Source organism: Geotrypetes seraphini, chromosome 16 (genome assembly GCF_902459505.1).
Source record: "Geotrypetes seraphini chromosome 16, aGeoSer1.1, whole genome shotgun sequence".
Lineage (NCBI taxonomy): Eukaryota > Metazoa > Chordata > Amphibia > Gymnophiona > Dermophiidae > Geotrypetes > Geotrypetes seraphini.
The window spans coordinates 42,280,132-42,297,289 of record NC_047099.1 but is presented as its reverse complement, the minus strand read 5'-3'; the positions used below and the strand labels follow the sequence as shown (position 1 = coordinate 42,297,289).

General features: G+C 42.5%; 1 protein-coding gene across 8 annotated transcripts in view; it reads left to right on the top strand.

Annotated features, from left to right (window-relative positions):
- ARHGEF11 (Rho guanine nucleotide exchange factor 11) overlaps window positions 1-17,158 on the top strand; it is a 107,542-nt gene that overhangs the window by 26,014 nt on the left and 64,370 nt on the right. For 7 of the 8 annotated variants that reach the window (XM_033923603.1, XM_033923606.1, XM_033923607.1 and 4 more), the window contains 3 exons: window positions 10,390-10,481; window positions 14,160-14,258; window positions 16,877-16,926. In XM_033923603.1, the coding sequence (XP_033779494.1) occupies window positions 10,390-10,481; window positions 14,160-14,258; window positions 16,877-16,926 (241 nt within the window). Of the gene's footprint in view, window positions 1-10,389; window positions 10,482-14,159; window positions 14,259-16,876; window positions 16,927-17,158 lie in introns of those variants that run through there. The other variant, XM_033923611.1, reaches the window with a different exon arrangement.

Here is a 17,158-nt window from a genome sequence, read left to right as displayed (position 1 = left end):
TGTTACCTTGATAATCTTTTCCAGTAGATAGGTATGTCATTCTGGACCCTCGCCCTCTCCTTCCTGCGTCTGCCTACTGTTTCATTCTGTTTATTCTTCTTCAAGATTGTATCTTGGATGCCAGTTATCCCTTTGGGCCCTGAAGAATACTGTATAATATGTTTCTAGTTATACAGATGCTTCTGTTGGCTGTTAGTTCCCCGTCCTGTCCCCACGAGTTTTGTTGCTGGCCCTGTCCCATTCCTGTAAGCTCTGCCTTAACTGCACAAGGCTCGAACACTTTTGATTTTAAAGTGTTTGAGGCTTGTGCAGATGAGGACAGAGCTTGCAGGAATGGGGCAGGGACAGGAAAAGAACTCGCCGGGATGGGAAAATGAGCTCCCATGGGGACAGGGAAAAATTTGTCCCCGTGTCATTCTCTACCTGTTTGTTGAGTGTTCTAGTGTTATGTTTGAGCAGAACAGTTGATTTGATTGGGAAATTTCCCATTTTTGTCCTTACGTCACATAATTTTGATGGAGCTCTTGCATTCTTGGGTACTAACTACAGGTGGCAGTAGAGCTTCTGGTGAAGGAGGATCACAGAAAAAATCTGAAGTGGATTCCTTCTGCATATGGCTCGTTGTTTTATTTTCTAAGTTTCAGAACAGAGCCGAATATGTTTATTGCCGGGGGAGCTCCCTGTGCCTTTCGATTGCTTTGGTACTAACTGAGGAGGGTGCTGTGGTCCACTGCAGAAGGGGAGGAGTTTCAAGTTCTTAAGAGAGATATCCTTCTGCAGTTCGCAGGAAATGGGAATCAACAGCTGTACGGACTCCTGTGTATCCTAACAGAACCCATATTAACGAGGTAAGAACCTAATCTGTCATTCTTGTTCAAACAATGACCAAGATTGGCACTGGATTTTTGGATTTTTTTTTGCAAAACGTCCAAAAAAAAAAATCAAATTTGGACATAATATTTGTTCACATTAAAAATGCCCCTTCATAGTAAATCTATAATAATTATAAAAATTCTAGTGCACATAACCCCCCTTCCCCTCCGAATATATATGCACACACTAAATTTTTAGGAATGCACATCCCTACTGATTACCACATATTTCTATAGTCCTACAAGTATCACAGTGCAGGATAAAAATCATATGGTTCATATGACTATCCCAACCTAAATTGCTTTACATTAGGGCAAGCAAAGCAAGAAATCAAAAGCCATTCATGGCTTGAAATAGCTCATCAGCTTGTCATCATCTACTGTCCCTTCTTCATGGAACTTGTTACCTAGTTAATTCACACATACATAACAAATAAAAGGCTGACACCCGAAAGTCGGCTCCTGGACTCCATTCTCCCATTCGGTGCCTGTGTGCGGTGGAATGTGCAAGCGGGTATCAAATGCAGTTTTTGCCAGTCCAACTACCCAACAATATGGCTCTGTCTCCTATTAGACACAAGAGTTATTTTTTTTTCCATTTTCAAGATGGGGAAACAGAGGATTCATTCTAGTCCATCTCCAGCATTCCTAGGAAAGCCATATGGAAGCAGAGCTGAGACCAGTTCTGGCCTCTGCTGATGAAAGGGGAGGCAGTGGAATAAAGGGATACTGAATGGGAGGGGAAAGGTTCTCGCATGATGAAAGGGAATTTCAGGTGTCTGTAAGGGGGAGAAGCCTAGCGTTTCATGGGCTGGGAAACTGCCGATTTTCTAGCTGTCCTGTTTTCCTGCTACTTGCATCCACCCAATGCCTACAAGCTTCTTGGGATAGGGACACCTAACAATTTTTTACCTGCCCCCTCTCCCAAGTATCTTTTTTCTCATCCCTGGTGGTCCAGCGGTATATGGGCAGGAGTGAGCTTTCCACGCTCCTGTCCTGCGCTGAGCCCCTCCTTCCAATCTCGCAGCCAGTAGCCGGCAGCGCACCCGGGCCAGCACGCAGGAGCGAGCTTTTTGAGCTCCTGCTTGGCCCTGCACCGCTCCCTGAATGGTTATCTCTTAGAACTTCCCACCCCTACCATACTTCATACACTGTTCTCATGTGCTTTATTAATATAAGGCAAGACAAATAATGGGTTGCATACGAAGGGGTTTCGTCAGCCGTAAGGAGGAAGTCATTATGCCATTGTATAGATCCATGGTGAGGCCCCACCTGGAATACTGTGTGCAATTCTGGAGGCCGCATTATCGCAAGGATGTGCTGAGACTGGAGTCGGTGCAGAGAATGGCCACCCGGATGGTCTCGGGACTCAAGGATCTTCCATATGAAGAACGGCTTGACAAATTACAGCTATACTCGCTCGAGGAGCACAGAGAGAGGGGAGACATGATCGAGACGTTCAAGTATCTTACGGGCCGCATCGAGGCGGAGGAAGATATCTTCTTTTTCAAGGGTCCCACGACAACAAGAGGGCATCCGTTGAAAATCAGGGGCGGGAAACTACGAGGTGACACCAGGAAATTCTTTTTCACTGAAAGAGTGGTTGATCGCTGGAATAGTCTTCCACTACAGGTGATTGAGGCCAGCAGCGTGCCTGATTTTAAGGCCAAATGGGATAGACACGTGGGATCTATTCACAGAGAAAGGTAGGGGAGGGTCATTAGGGTGGGCAGACTAGATGGGCTGTGGCCCTTATCTGCCGTCTATTTCTATGTTTCTAAGTTACAGAAACAAGCTTTTGCCAGTAGAAATGTTCACAGGAGTTCAATTTTGATATCTTTCTACAGATTATAAGTGAAGGCGGCTGTAGAGAAAGAATATTGTGTAGAAAGCCAACCAAGTTGCTTCTCATAATCTTTTTCTGTGTTACCACATCCTTCTTATTTGACATAAACTTTTGCATGGATGAAAGTGTTCCCTTTTTTCAATACAAGTCCCTTTCTGCTGTACTCATGTTGCTGGAGACCAGTGCCTAGCGGGTTCTGGGGAACACAAGGATCTCTTTTTAACCAGTGGAGAGGCCAAGCCCGTACAAATGCTGCTAAAGTCGTATTTTAAAGCTGAATGACTTCTTGTGTCTGCATCCATGAGTTGTAGCCTTCGGGGAGTGGAAGCGTTACACTTTGTCTAAAGCGTTTTCACTCTGGTCATTTTTAAAAAGAAAAAAAGGGAAGGTTCCCAAAAGAGAAGTCACTCTACCTGATAACATCACGCTAGCATAATTAGATTAAAAAAAATATGTCTCTTTAAAATCTGCTTTGCTTCTGCAGACTCAAAAGAGCTTAGGGCATTGCAGTGCTCGCAGCAGAAACTTTTAACCTAAATCTTCAAACTACCATTAAAGAATGACATGGAGACAAAGTTTGTTCCCATCTGTTGTTACCCTCTCAACGTGGGTTCAGAAATCCACACAGTACAGACTCCGGCTGTGCAGATTGGTGGCACTGAGACCCTCTGGTACTGTATGTGTGGTTTCTGCCATCGGACCCTTTACTGTACTGTAACTTTGAAAATCGCTGCTGCCATACTTTCTCACCCAAATTCGCTGCTTCCATGTTTCCCAATGTGCACTGAGAAAAACGCTGCTTCCCAGCATCCCTGGAGAGAAGCTGGTTGGTTTAATTCAAAAACCGCAAATAACAGTTGATACATTATTCGCGGTTTCAATAGTAAAAACGATGTCACTTTCCAAAAACCGCGATTAACATATAAAAAAGTTATTTGCGCTTTTTTCATCCACCGCAAATACGGAGGGAGAAGTGTAAACTCGACAACACTTGGTAAGCAGAAGTCTTCTATAGGTTTTCCCTGCTGCATGGCATTTCCTGACAGCGAGTCGGAGCGTCTGCTGGTCATTTTGCCTTGGAAAGTACTTGTCTGCCTCAAGCCGTGGTTATGATGGCTTCTCTGCTTTTTTATTAAGAGCAGGGGGCTGCAGCCCAGCCCAGCCCAAAATAAATGAAAATATATTTATTTTTTATTGGGGCAGGGAAAATTTACTACTTGGAAAGACTAAGTTATTTCTGTGCAGTTCTGAGAATTTCATAGCTTTTAATCTCAGTTCACTTGGCTTTTCAGAAATACCATGGTTTGACCTGCTGGTTTCCTGCATTCATTTGCAAGTACCCAGGATTTTCCCCTATTTTATCTTTCCCCCTGCCCCCCCCCCCCAGTCATTGCAGTGATGGTCCTCCACCAAATGTCATTTCCCCTGTGACTTGCCTTGACATTCCACCATTTCTCACTGTTCATTTGATTTTGGGACCGAAATGATCCAGTATTGCCCTAAACAGCACTGGTTGCCAATCGAGGCAAGAGTGATGTTTCAAGGCCCTCAGTGGGTTATTAGCCAGTTATCTCATAGATCATTTTATAGTTGCCAATGGGAAACGTGATCTTCGGCTCTTTGACTTTCCTTCTGTAACAGGATAAACGTATCTTTCTGTCTTTATGAAACTTTATGTAGACTGATTTATTTAGTAAATATTTTAATTATTTAATTGTGTTTATACTGTGTATACTTGTATTTTAATTTTTGTTAACCGTACAGAATCGCGAGGTAGCTGCGGTATATGAGAAATTTTGTTATGTTAAGGGCTGATAAAAAAGTAGTGAGACTTTTTTTAAAATTCAGGATCTGAATATTTGTATTTTTCAGAGTCGTGTCTTTCACATCCAAATACATTTTTTGCAGTATGTCAGAAATGACTGTTTTGCAACCTCACTTTCGTGTTCCCTTTTTGAAGTGCTTCTACCACCGAAATACCACAGCATGGCTAATTGTTTCATCATCATATACTTGCCATAACTTTTCAAGAGTTAATTACTGCTCTTTCCAATTTTAGCACAAAATTCAATCGCATACCTGTGCTGTACTCTCACAGCCACGTCTTCCTCATCTTCCATGGGGAAACGTACAAAGTTCCTCTCGTTCTGACCCAACAATTAAGACAATGGCAGTCCAGTGTTTCAGCTTCATAAGAATCAGCACAGCGTTGCCATGTCCACTTCTTGGGGGTGGGGGTGGGGAGGGGAAAGAGGCAGAGTCATTACTTTTCAATCAGCCCTTCCGTTGCATCCTTCCCACTATTCCAGACCAGTGGGATAGTTATGTCCAATAGAAACACAATGAAGAACTGCCTGATATAGATCCCCTCCAACCCAAGTTTCCAAGGTTATTTACAGTTTGGTATACCGACCATCGACAAGTATCTGCTCGGTTTACAATACTAAAAATTAAGTTAAAAAGTAAAAATAAAATAGGGCTATATGTGGACAGGACAAAGACAAAAACATAGACGAGATTGATACGAGAGATGCTGGGGAAGGGGGAGATTCAAAATTACATCGAAGTTAAAATAAAAATTAAAGGGAGGCAAGAGGGGAAGGGGAAGGGAAATGGCTTATTAAAAGCGGTTCTCCTTGGTCGTCAGAAATAGTTGGAGAAAGGTCTTATCTTGTATTTTGTTAAGCTCCTCCAGTATTTTCAGTCTCCAAGCAAGCAGGTGGATGGCTTTTTTTGTGGTTTCTAACACACAAAAATATCCCAATTAAATATTTAGCATTTGCTTTGCTCATGGAAGGACTACAAGTGACTGAATCCTGAGACCATGGTACATGTCCATATATTTGTACTGTTTGTGGATTGAAAATGTGTGTGTATGTAGATATATTTTATACGTATTGTCTCTCCTTTCTTGCCACGCTGTCTTTCTGGATCTTATCTGCTGACTGTTGATGACAGAACAGCCAGTAGAAAGCACCACCGTCTTCCCAGGTAGGTAACAACTTCATGGGTCAGTCTTTCTGTCTTCTCTTTCAGAAATAAGGGAGTGGCATTTTCAGTAAAAAGGGGAAATGAACTTGATTCTCTCCCATAAACACAGGAGACACGTTAGGTCAGTGTCTTGCAAACCTTTTTAACTCTGGCACACTAAATGGAGCAAATGTTTTATGCGGCACATTATAATTGAAATTATACCTCTGTAAATGTTCACCAGTGTGAGCAGCCTCTTCCATCTGCTGCTTGTGCCGCCCTCGGCTCCCTTCTGATGTCATGTCCTGGTCCTGTGGCAGGAAGTGACATCGGAAGGGAGCCAAGGCTGGCATGAGCAACAGGTGGAAGATGATGCTCATTCTGGTGAACATTTACAGAGAGGCGCTGGCACTGGCGGTGACAGACTCTTGCCTGCATGACATATACATCATCTATTCTAGTGTATATTATTTTATGAATTATTTCTTTTGAAGTGAATTTAAAAAATATATATTCTGGAATCTCTCATGGCACACCCGGAATCTCTTTGTGCCATGGCACAGTTTGCGAGACACTGCGTTAAGTGATCAATCTGTGCTCACAAACTGTTGCAGAAGGATGTCAAGCACATCTTTCAGTTCTTCCTCCTTCACCTGCCTGCGATTGTCTTGACGTGCACTGGCGCATTGTCGCGAAGAAGCTGCCCACCCGCTGTGAGTTTTCCTCATCTTTTTTTCTTGATTGACTCCTACAAAGCAATCCTTCTCTTTTCTTCTGTTACAGTAGAGATTGATTGTTTTGGTACAAACTGAAGAGGGCACTGTACTCCACTGGTGAAAGAGGAGGACCTGAAAGATGTGATTGACATCCTTCTGCAACTGTTCGTGAGCACTGATTGATCACCTAACGTAGCGTACAGACTCCTGTGTATATAGTATTATCCAGGTAAAAACCTAATTTTTTATTCTGATTGCATGGCATAACTTGAAGCACATGCTTTATATGAATGGGTAAAATGTCTAATTCTTGTTTTGAATATTTCACAACACTTGCCATAGACGCTAGAAAAAGTATCAATTTTCATTAATGAATTTTTTGAGCATTTTGCTTTTCCCTTCACATGTTAGCTTAATTCTGTTTCTTGTTGTTTGTTTGTGTCTTTTAAAGCACTTACCCAAATGGGTTCTTTAATCCTCTTAAAAATGGATTGTGCCAGAAAGCTGGTACATGATTCCTTTTTTTAATTAATCCATGCTTTCCTGTAACTGAAAGAAGCCTAAAAAATTGTCCTGCTTGTCTCATTCTTATATCAGCCCCATAGCAGCCTGGTAAGCAGTTGTGACCTTGAGCTTCTGTGCATGTGTGATCAGTTTGTAGAAAGACGCCCTCCAAGCCTCTGTTATAGCACCCCTGCTTTCTGCATTTTCCTGGATTCTTCTCTGCACTTCTCCCTCCAGCACTTTCAGCATTTTCCTAGTCTCCTGGGGCTTTTTTTAGTTTTTTAGCTTCAGTAGCCTGTAAGAGGATAATTATATAAAGGGTTTTAATGCATGTTTTCTGTTGCTTTTAGCAGGACTTAGGGCTCCTTTTACTAAGCCCACTTGCCTATCTCAGGCTTTCTTGAATTCAGATACAGTTTCTGTCTCCACCACTTCTTTCGGGAGACTGTTCCACACATCTCCCACCCTTTCTGTAAAAAAAAAAAAGTATTTCCTTAGATTACTCCTGAGCCTATCACCTCTTAACTTCATCCTATGCCCTCTCATTCCAGATGAAAGCATAAGCCGAGATGTTGCAGAACATGACAAATAGGTAACATCTAAAAAGTACTGTGGACAAAGCTGAACCCTGCGGGATGCCTACAAAAATTGGTTTTCATTCTGAACAGTCCATACCATTTTGCACACAAAAGGAACTATCAATAAAAAAAAGATTTTAAACATTCCAAGTTTATTCAAATTTGATGTACCGCATTAAAAATTGTCAAAGCGGTGTACAATACATTAAAAATATAAAATTAGTAACATATACTTTGGGTAGATACATGACAGACTGAGACATAAGGAAAGAACTACAATCATTTATAGAAAAGAAGGAGAAAGGATAGCACAATGGAGGAGGGAAACTAGGTTCTTCCTTGATTATTAATTATTGGCAGAAATCAGTGATCTTGCTTGGACGGGAAATCGTAAGTTATATGCGTCCTTGAACACGAAGGTTTTTAAGTTCGTTTTAAATTTATCTATATTTTCTTCACTGACAGAGAAAATGCATTTGCGGGTTGGCTCATAGAAAAGGTGTCTTAAAGAGGGAATAGGCAAAAGATGTTGACTACTAGATCTTAATGTGCTTGAAGAGCAATATGAGAAATTTGGTGTTTGAAGAGATTTTGTTTTCAATGTTAACAGTAAGATTTTATATGTAATTCGGTGTATTATCAGAAGCCAATGTGATTTTATTAGAAACGGGGTTACAAGATCAAATTTTTTCCTTTGTGTAACAGCAGTGTTTTGAATAATTTGTAATCTGCGGAAGTCCATTGTACAAAGAGTTGCAGTAGTCCAGTTGTGAGATGACTAATGAGTGATGGACCTAATCATTCTTAATTTATAGAAGCATTTTTTAATGACAGGTCTATTTGTGAGTGGAGAGTCAGTTTGTTATTGAGTATAACCTCAAGAATTTTTACAGAATTTGAATTTTAGCGGAGTAGATTTAAGAAAGATAGGAGAGACGGTCAAATTATTTAGGGAAAAGATCATCCCCGTTAATTTTAATGGATTAAGGAATAACATGTTATTGAGTAAGCCATTGGTTGATTGCTTCAAGTTTGAGATTGATGTCATGGATTTCTTGTTGATTGGGTAAATCATCGGTATAAGAGTATACAGTGAATCCAAGTGATTGTCAATAGTAAGGAGAGTGCTTTCAGGCATTCAAAGAGGATCAAAGCTATGGAAATATGTAAAACCACCATGAAATAGTCCCCTCGCCTAGTACATGTCGAGTTAGGATAAAAACTTGTATTGAAAAAAGTTGTACTGTAACTATGGCAAATTGTAACCCATTCTGAGCTCTTTGGGGAGAACGGGATTGAAAATGTATTAAATAAATAAATAGTTGTGTGTAGTTCACGTCCAAATTTGGATGATCTATATAGAATCCTGGGGTGTATGTCCAAAACAATACCCCAGATATTTGAAAGGAATCTCTGGAATGAGAGGGCATAGGATGAAGTTAAGAGGTGATAGGCTCCGGAGTCATCTAAGGAAATACGTGGAACAGTCTCCCAGTAGAGGTGGTGGAGACAGAGACTGTGTCTGATTTCAAGAAAGCCTGGGATAGTCATGTGGGATCTCTTAGAGAGAGGAAGGAGATAACGGTTACTGTGGATGGGCCATTTGGCCTTTATCTGCCATCATGTTTCTAAGTAAGAGTACTAATCTGGCAAGGGCATGTTTGCTGAAGGAGGTGCATGGGCCACTTAACACACCTTCCTAATGTCTAAATCTTTGCATTATTTTCACCACTAAGTTCAGTCACATTACACCCATCTTGCGTGATCTTCATTGGTTGCCTCTTGATGTTTGATTTTCGAGTTGTTGAATGATAGATGCTCTCTTTTGCAGACATATCATACTTCAGAAAATTTGTTTAGAGATTTCATCTTTAAAACTTGTGACGTTACTTAGCATTTGCCACTCCATGATAAATTGTGCAGGGAGTAATATTGTTGAAGATTGGTTACAACGATGCTATTTAAGAATTGTTTTTCTTGAGTGACTGAATCGTAATGATTCCGTTTCTGATATAATGAGGATGGATGTTAATTGTAAAATTAGTTTATAGTTTATATTGTTTACGTTTTCGTCTGATATTTGTTTTAATTACATAGGCTTGTTTTATTGTAACTCGCTCAGAATTGTTGGATGTTTGTGAGTAATACATTTTAAAATAAATAATGTGCTCTCTCTCTCTCTCCCTGCTTCTGTTACATATGTTAACGTATACATCATAGTATTTGTCTCCAGTGTTTCTAAATAAATGCATTTTTTCTCTGGTCTAGGCCTTGATCTGAAAATCCCTCTTATATAGTTCTATATTACAATGCTTCATGGATAAGCGGTTTTCTTTTAACCTCACAGTGCAACATTTCTGGAGCAAGTTGGCCAACATGTTTAATTTTACCAGCCTGATTTAGTCCTGGTTTTCCTTTAAAATAACTCAAGCTGGATGAGCTTGGCTGAAGAAACTGGAGTCACATATTCTAATCTGAAATCCATTGGAGCTAGTGAATGTCTCAGAAAATGCAGGTTCCAGATATTACATTACATTACATTACAGATTTCTATTCAAAGCGGATTACAAAAAGAGTTATGGAAGAAGGGTTACAATGTTAGATCAGAGAAGGTTTCCAAGAGAGGGAAAAGTAGGATCTGGGGTTAAGGAGGGGATGGTAAGAGGGGGGTTAAGCTTTATTAAGGGATTTCTTGAAGAGTATAGTTTTTATTTGTTTTCTGAACATTTTGTAGTCTGGGGTTGTTGTCAATAGGTTGGAGACTTGGTTGTCTATCATGCTGCTTGGTTGTCGACCATGCTGCTTTGGCTGGTTGACTGAATGAAACTGTAAATCTGTTGCCTGAAAGTACATATGTAGTGTTCTTCCTCATGAATGCCGTTTTGCATCCTTCCTCTCTCCAGGTTAAGTAGCCTGTCCTCTCTGGGCGATTCAGGTCCAGAACGAAGGTCACCCGGTCACCATCGACAGCCATCAGAGTCCAACGAAACAACAGGTAGTCCGCCCCTTAAAGGCTGAGAATCTGCTCTTTCCACCTCTCCACAGCCTCACAGTTTGGGGGGGAAGGGGAGGAATATCTGGGCACTAAGCTTGCTTGGACATGGAATTGATCATTTTAACCATGGCTAACCTAGTGCTCTAATTCTGTTACTTGAAGTTTAATAAAGAGGAAGAAAATGACAAATAGCATGATATGCTGGGTTTAATCCTGTGTCCTTGGAATTGAACAGAGTCTGCTAACACATTTTGGTCCTGCTCTGCACAATTCCCTGCCAGATTTTATGAAATTAGAGGGTAATTCAGTAATGTGGCACTTATTCTGTTCTGTAAGGGAAAGTAGGTGCCAGCTTTTCTATGGAGAACATTAGCACAAGAGGCAGAAAACACATTTACATGTAAGGCATGAGCCTAAGGGAATCTAACTCCCTAGACAAACCTTCAGCTGGGTGCTTCCCTATCAAGGGGGCAGCTCAGTGTCCCCCCCTTCTTACCTATCTCCCACAATTTTCAAGGTATTCAGTATCTCTATTTCCCTCCTCTCCCCCCTCTAAAATGGCATTTATTTAATGTTATAGCAACTTATTCAACCCAAATCATAAAAACAGTAATCTAGTGAGCGACTGAATATCGCTGCTCACTGGATAACATTTAACTCTGTCCCTATTATTTCAAATTACACCCTATTGTAAAACGGATAACTTTATCCATGTGAAGGTAATTCTGTTACATCCACTCAGGAGTCAGTATCCATTCCCACGAACTGGACTTGCAGCAGTGTGAATACTACAGTTTTGAGTATCTCCTATGTAGAGGCGGAGCAAAGTGTCCCAGTTTTTCTTTTCCAAGTGAACCATGCAGCAGTGTTCTGATCTTCTCTGCTTAGTTTTCTTTTTGGCCTTCAATTCATTTTTCTGAGGCTTTGGTGCCCTGAGGCCCATTCTTGGGGATTCTCTGCCTGGGAAAGGATGCAGGTTCCGCTGAGCCAGACTTCAGCTCTGCAGGGCAAGCCTTCGGGTGGACCTGGGGAGCCAGCCTGTCATGAGAATTCAGGGCTTGGGGGTCCCTTCTCCTGGGATTCAGCTCACCTTCTGAGTTTCTCAGTGGCTTGAGTGCAGGCTTTGGGTATCAGGGCACTGGCTGTATTTTGCTCACCTCCCATCGCACTGCGAGGTTCCGTGAATGTGGAGGTCTCGTTCGGGGTCGGTCCGACTGGCAGCCCAGAGATTTCTTAGTTTGGACTTGGATTTGGAAGCATCTGCGGTAGAAAGCCCTTTCCTTCTCCCCAGCTGTACTCAAACAGCTTACAGACAGGCACCTCCACAGAACTGTGAGTACAGCCCCATTATTTCCTATGGGAAAATCGGAGTGAGTCTGAAAATCTTAATTTTGAGGGTTTCTGAGGTTAGGGTTTAGGTCTCCCACCTCCAAAGCCCTTTCACTGATTTTGAATTTTCATTTCAATCTCCACAGGCTGTTTTTGGCATGATTTTACTGGTGGCGGCCATCTTGGATTTCAAACAGTCTTTTTTTCAAAAGCCTCTAGCTGCCTCAAAACCCCTCAAATTTGATTTTAATTGACTGGGATGGACTCTTTAGGTTATGAGGACACTGCTACTTACAAAAATTGTACTGGTTATTTGGCGTAGCATCACTGTACCGCGTGCCACAGTGAATTCAAGGAAAGGGCAGGAGCTTTGAACTTAGCCCCATTCATGTCCTCCAGGGCTAGTGAACCGCTGTGGGTCTGTGCCATGAACAAAAAGTCCTGTGTAGGCCCTCTATCTTGCAATTACATGAATCAGAGGCACATGGAGTCTGCAGAACCCACAAAAGCTCAGCCAGAGATTCTACAGGCTTTATTTGCTTCCCCTGCACAAAGCTTTTCCCCCGAATTTGTAAATCTGATGTGGAGAGCCTTTCTGCCGAGTCCAGATCAGCACAGCCTACATGCGCAAAGCCATCGACCCAGAGAGCGTCTTGTCCTCCGGTGAGTGCTTCTCAGTTAAGCAAGCTGGGCCTTGGCTCCAGTGATCTTTCGGAGCCAGAATGGCTGGATTGGAGGTAAATTGCCATGCCGTTTTTGTCTCAGGTCTCGGATTCAGTCCTGGATGGTCTGGCTCTCTGTTTGGATCTGGCAGTCTAGAGGCCTCCCTGGCTTTTGACCGGGGGGATGACCCTCAGATCGGGCATCTCTTCAAGTCAGTCTCTGTCCACCACTTTGTTGAAGCTGGAGATTCCAACCTCTACTTCCCAGTGCATGGTCATAAGTGGCTCAAACGCTCAGATCTCCTTTTTTCCTGTGCATCCGGACATTGCTGAGGGTTGCCAAGGCCATGTCCAGGCTTTATTCCATGGCACTGGAATTCCAACAGCTATTTGACCAGCCGAAGGTGGATTCAGCAGTAACTCAGGTCACCAGACATTCAGCTCTCCAGAGCGAGAGTGGTGTTATACTGAAAGATGCTCAGGACCGTGGAATCTCTTAGAGAGAGGAAGAGACAATGGTTACTGCGAATGGGCAGACTAGATGGGCCATTTGGCCTTTATCTGCTATCACGTTTCTATGATTTTGAAAAAACATTTTTAAGCTTTTGCCTTGGGGATCAAGGCTGTGGCTGCTGCTTTGTTTGCTGCTTGGGCTTGCCACACCTTACTGTGATGGCAGCCCTCTGCTGTGGAGGATGGCTGCCTACAGCTTGTGCTGGAAGGGGAAGATTATTTGGCAAACACCTTATATGACCTTATCAGAGTCATGAACAGCGTGTCGGTTTATACTATATTGGCTCGCAGATTGCTGTGGATCTGGCAGTGAGTGGACGACTTAGCTTCCAAGGCTGCCCTTTAAGGGTCAGATGCTTTTCAGTAAGGGCCTTGATGACTTTATGGCCAGTGTGGAAGATCGCCACCCTAAGTCTTTTCTAGAAAGTAGACCACGTTGCCCTCTGGGCGAGAGTAGGAGAAATTTTTGTCCCTCCCTTTATTCTCAGCAGTTTAACTAGGGGGCCTCTGTCCAGAGGTTCTTACAAGGTTATAGACAGTGATTCAGCAACCTTCAGACGCCAGCAATCCTCAGGGGCTTGTGTCAACCCTCCCTCCAAGAAGCTCCAATGATACCAGGTTTGCGGCCGTGTTTCCGCATATTGGGGGTTGGCTGTCAGCATTTCAGGGAAGTGGGAGATTTCCTTGGACCATGGGTGTTGGATATCATCCAAGATTGAGTTTTATCGCCCTCCTCTGGATTTGTTTGTTGACTCTCCAGCTGACCGGAAAAGGAAGCCACAGCTTGCTCGGGGATGGAATGTTGCTACTTTTTGGATTGGCCACATTAGAAACAGGATAATGGGCCAGGTGGACCATTTGTCTGATCCAAGAAGGCTATTCTTATGATTATTAGATATTTTTGATTCCTCTGTACATCATTTTAAGCTGAAGTTGGTCTATTAATAAAATCTGGCTAAATAAAATAAGACCCCCCCCCATACAGCTTTGCCAGTGCACCTCAGTTCTGCTCTGCTGTACCCCCCCCCCCCAAGCTATAGGACGACTGACTGCATAAGGAAACCATTTTTTGTTAGAGAAACACAGCTTCTTGCCTTTTCCCCACCTCTCCTGCTTACGATCACTAAGGACACTAACAAGGAGATCTGATTCTTGTCTTTTCTTCTGGGTTTAGGTTTGGTGCAACGCTGCGTCATTGTTCAAAAAGATCAACATGGATTTGGTTTCACAGTCAGTGGAGATCGCATTGTCCTGGTTCAGTCTGTCCGGCCAGGTGAGTGATTGCTCACCCTCAATGTTCACTTTAGTTACTCTCTTTTTTGTAGAAACCCATTTTCAGGATGTTTTTGCATATGGATTTAGATTTATTTATTTAAAAATTTATTACTCACTACATCCTACTAGTCTGAGTGAGGCACGATATAAAAAACATGCATAAAATATAAACAAATGCACAAAACCTACTGTTCACTGATAACCTCAATATATGATTGTAACCCATTCTACCTGACATAACCATCCATAAATCAAATGCTGCAAAATCAAAGATATAGTCAAACAAAATGTCTGTGGAATAAAATAGTTTTCACCACCTTTCTAAATTAAAGCAGACTGTTAACATTTCGTACATCAACTGGAAGAGCATTCCATAATATCGCTCCTTGTACTGTAAGCGTCAACTGACGACAACTTACTAACCTTACATTTTTCATAGCTGGCACCTCCAGGCTCAATGTGTGCTCACAATGTAAAGACCTAGCTGGTTGATGTATATGAAACAATGATCTAACAACTAATGGGCCATCTGGCTAGCAAGGGGTAGCCAGTAGAGCTCATACAGCATAGATGTGACCTATTCAAATGAGGAAGCGTGCATAATCATACGAGCTGCGGCATTCTGTTCTAACTGCAATGCCCGGATCACACATTTAGGAAAACCCAAATAAAGCAAATTTTTGCAGTAATCAAAATGAAGAGTCACTAGGGCGATAAGCACGGATCAGAAGTTCGTATCTGAGAAATAATCTTGTAACCTACGAAGTAGACAAAGTTTAAGAAACGCTTTTGATACAGTTGTTTTAATTTGAGATTTGAAGGATAAAGTAGAGTCCAAAATGACTCCCAAGTATTTACAGTGACTGGGATGACGATATCATCCAGGACTATTTCTGATGGAAACATCATAAGATGTTTTTCACGTCCAATACAAAGAATTTCAGTTTTCCGTATATTCAATTTTAATTGATTGTCAGTCATCCATTCATTAGGAACTGGGCAACCTTCTGGGAAAGGGGGAACTTGTTCCGAAAGGATGGACTCCACCTTATGCGGGATGGAATCAGGCTGCTGGCGCTAACGTCCAATAGCAAATATCCCTCTCCTCACCAAACTGCTCGAGTCTATCATATCTACCCAGCTCTCTTCCTACTTAGAAAGATTCTCCATCCTCTTACCTTACCAATATGGCTTCAGACCCAACTTCTGCACTGAATCCCTATTGGCCTCTCTAATCTCTAAGGTTCAGCAACTGCATTCTCGTAACAAGTTTGTTGTCCTTCTACAATTCGACCTCTCCGCAGCTTTTGACGTTGTCCACCACGACATTCTAATTTTCCAACTCTCCGAGATAGGCATTAGCTCCATAGTTCTTGATTGGTTCTCCAAATTCTTGCGCTCCCGCTCATACATGGTTAACATGAGCGGCACCTCATCCTCCCCCTGGACCCCGACTTGTGGTGTCCCAAAAGGCTCACCCCTCTCCCCAATCCTCTTTAACATTTACATGTCCTCCCTGAAACTACTACAACTATCCCCCCTTGAAACTCTTTACACTTACGCTGATGACATCCTCGTCCTCCTTGAGACCGACTCGAACCTCACTAACCTCTCCACGAACATATCCTCATGCATAAAGAACCTCCAATCCTGGGCATTCACAATGCATATGAAACTAAACGAGTCCAAAACAAAACTCCTTTGGCTCGGCCCAAAATTAGACCATCTACCTTCCTCCATCCCATTGTCCTCCGGCCCCCCATTACAGCTCGAGTTCTCAAGCAAAGTTCTGGGTGTCACCTTAGACTCTTCTCTATCCTTCAACGAACATCTCCAATCCCTGGTGAAGAAATGCTTCTTCAGCCTTCACATGCTAAGGAAAGTCAGACCCTATTTTCACCAAAAACACTTCGCAGTCCTAGTACAATCCATCATCCTCTCCAGATTGGATTACTGCAATTCTATCTACCTCAGCCTAACCAAGAAAAGCCTCCACAGACTTCAGCGGATTCAGAACGCCGCAGCTAAGCTTGTTTTCGCGAAAAGCAAATTTGATCACGTCTCACCACTCCTGTCTAAGCTCCATTGGCTCCCAGTAATCCCCAGGATCCACTTCAAATGTGCGTGTCTGGCCTACAAGATCCTACATGGCATCCTTCCTGCCGTTATTCCTCTATCCTGGAACTCCCCAACCCCTACTTCCTCCAGATCCTCCCAAATTTTTAAACTATCCTTCCCTTCCATAAAAGGTATTTCCCATGTAGGCAAACTTGGGTCATCCCTCCCCTTTAGAATCACTGAGATCTGGAATAACCTCCCCTCCCCTCATGGGGGAAACCACTGCTTGCCCTGGATTGGTAGCATGGAATGTTGCTACTAGTGACCTGGATTGGCCACCGTGGGCTTGATGGACCATTGGTCTGACCCAGTAAGGCTATTCTTATGTTCTTATGGGTTAAACAAACAACCTCCCCCAAACAAATCAAGGTCACTTAGTTGCAATTCATGAGCTCTGAAGGTATCCTACACCATCTGAAGAGTTGGTTTGGTTGGAATTCTTAATATGGATGCTAGAGGACTTTTATCTTTTTCTAACAACACTTTGCTGTGTTACAGGAGGAGCCGCCATGAGAGCTGGTGTGCAAGAGGGAGACCGAATAGTCAAAGTAAGTGGGTTTGTTTTGTTTTTGAAATAAAGTGCACAGTGAAAAAGAAAATAAACTTAAGACAAAGACATAGGTTACTAAAAGAATCCACCTTTAACTGGGTTTAATTCATTGTAAACTGCCAGAAATGCTGTGAGCAGAGTCCAGAAAAAAAGGATGGACCTTCTGGTTAAATCCTCATGCTTTGTCTTTCTGAAAAGGCTCAGATTGGGTGGCATGGCATCTTGTTCAT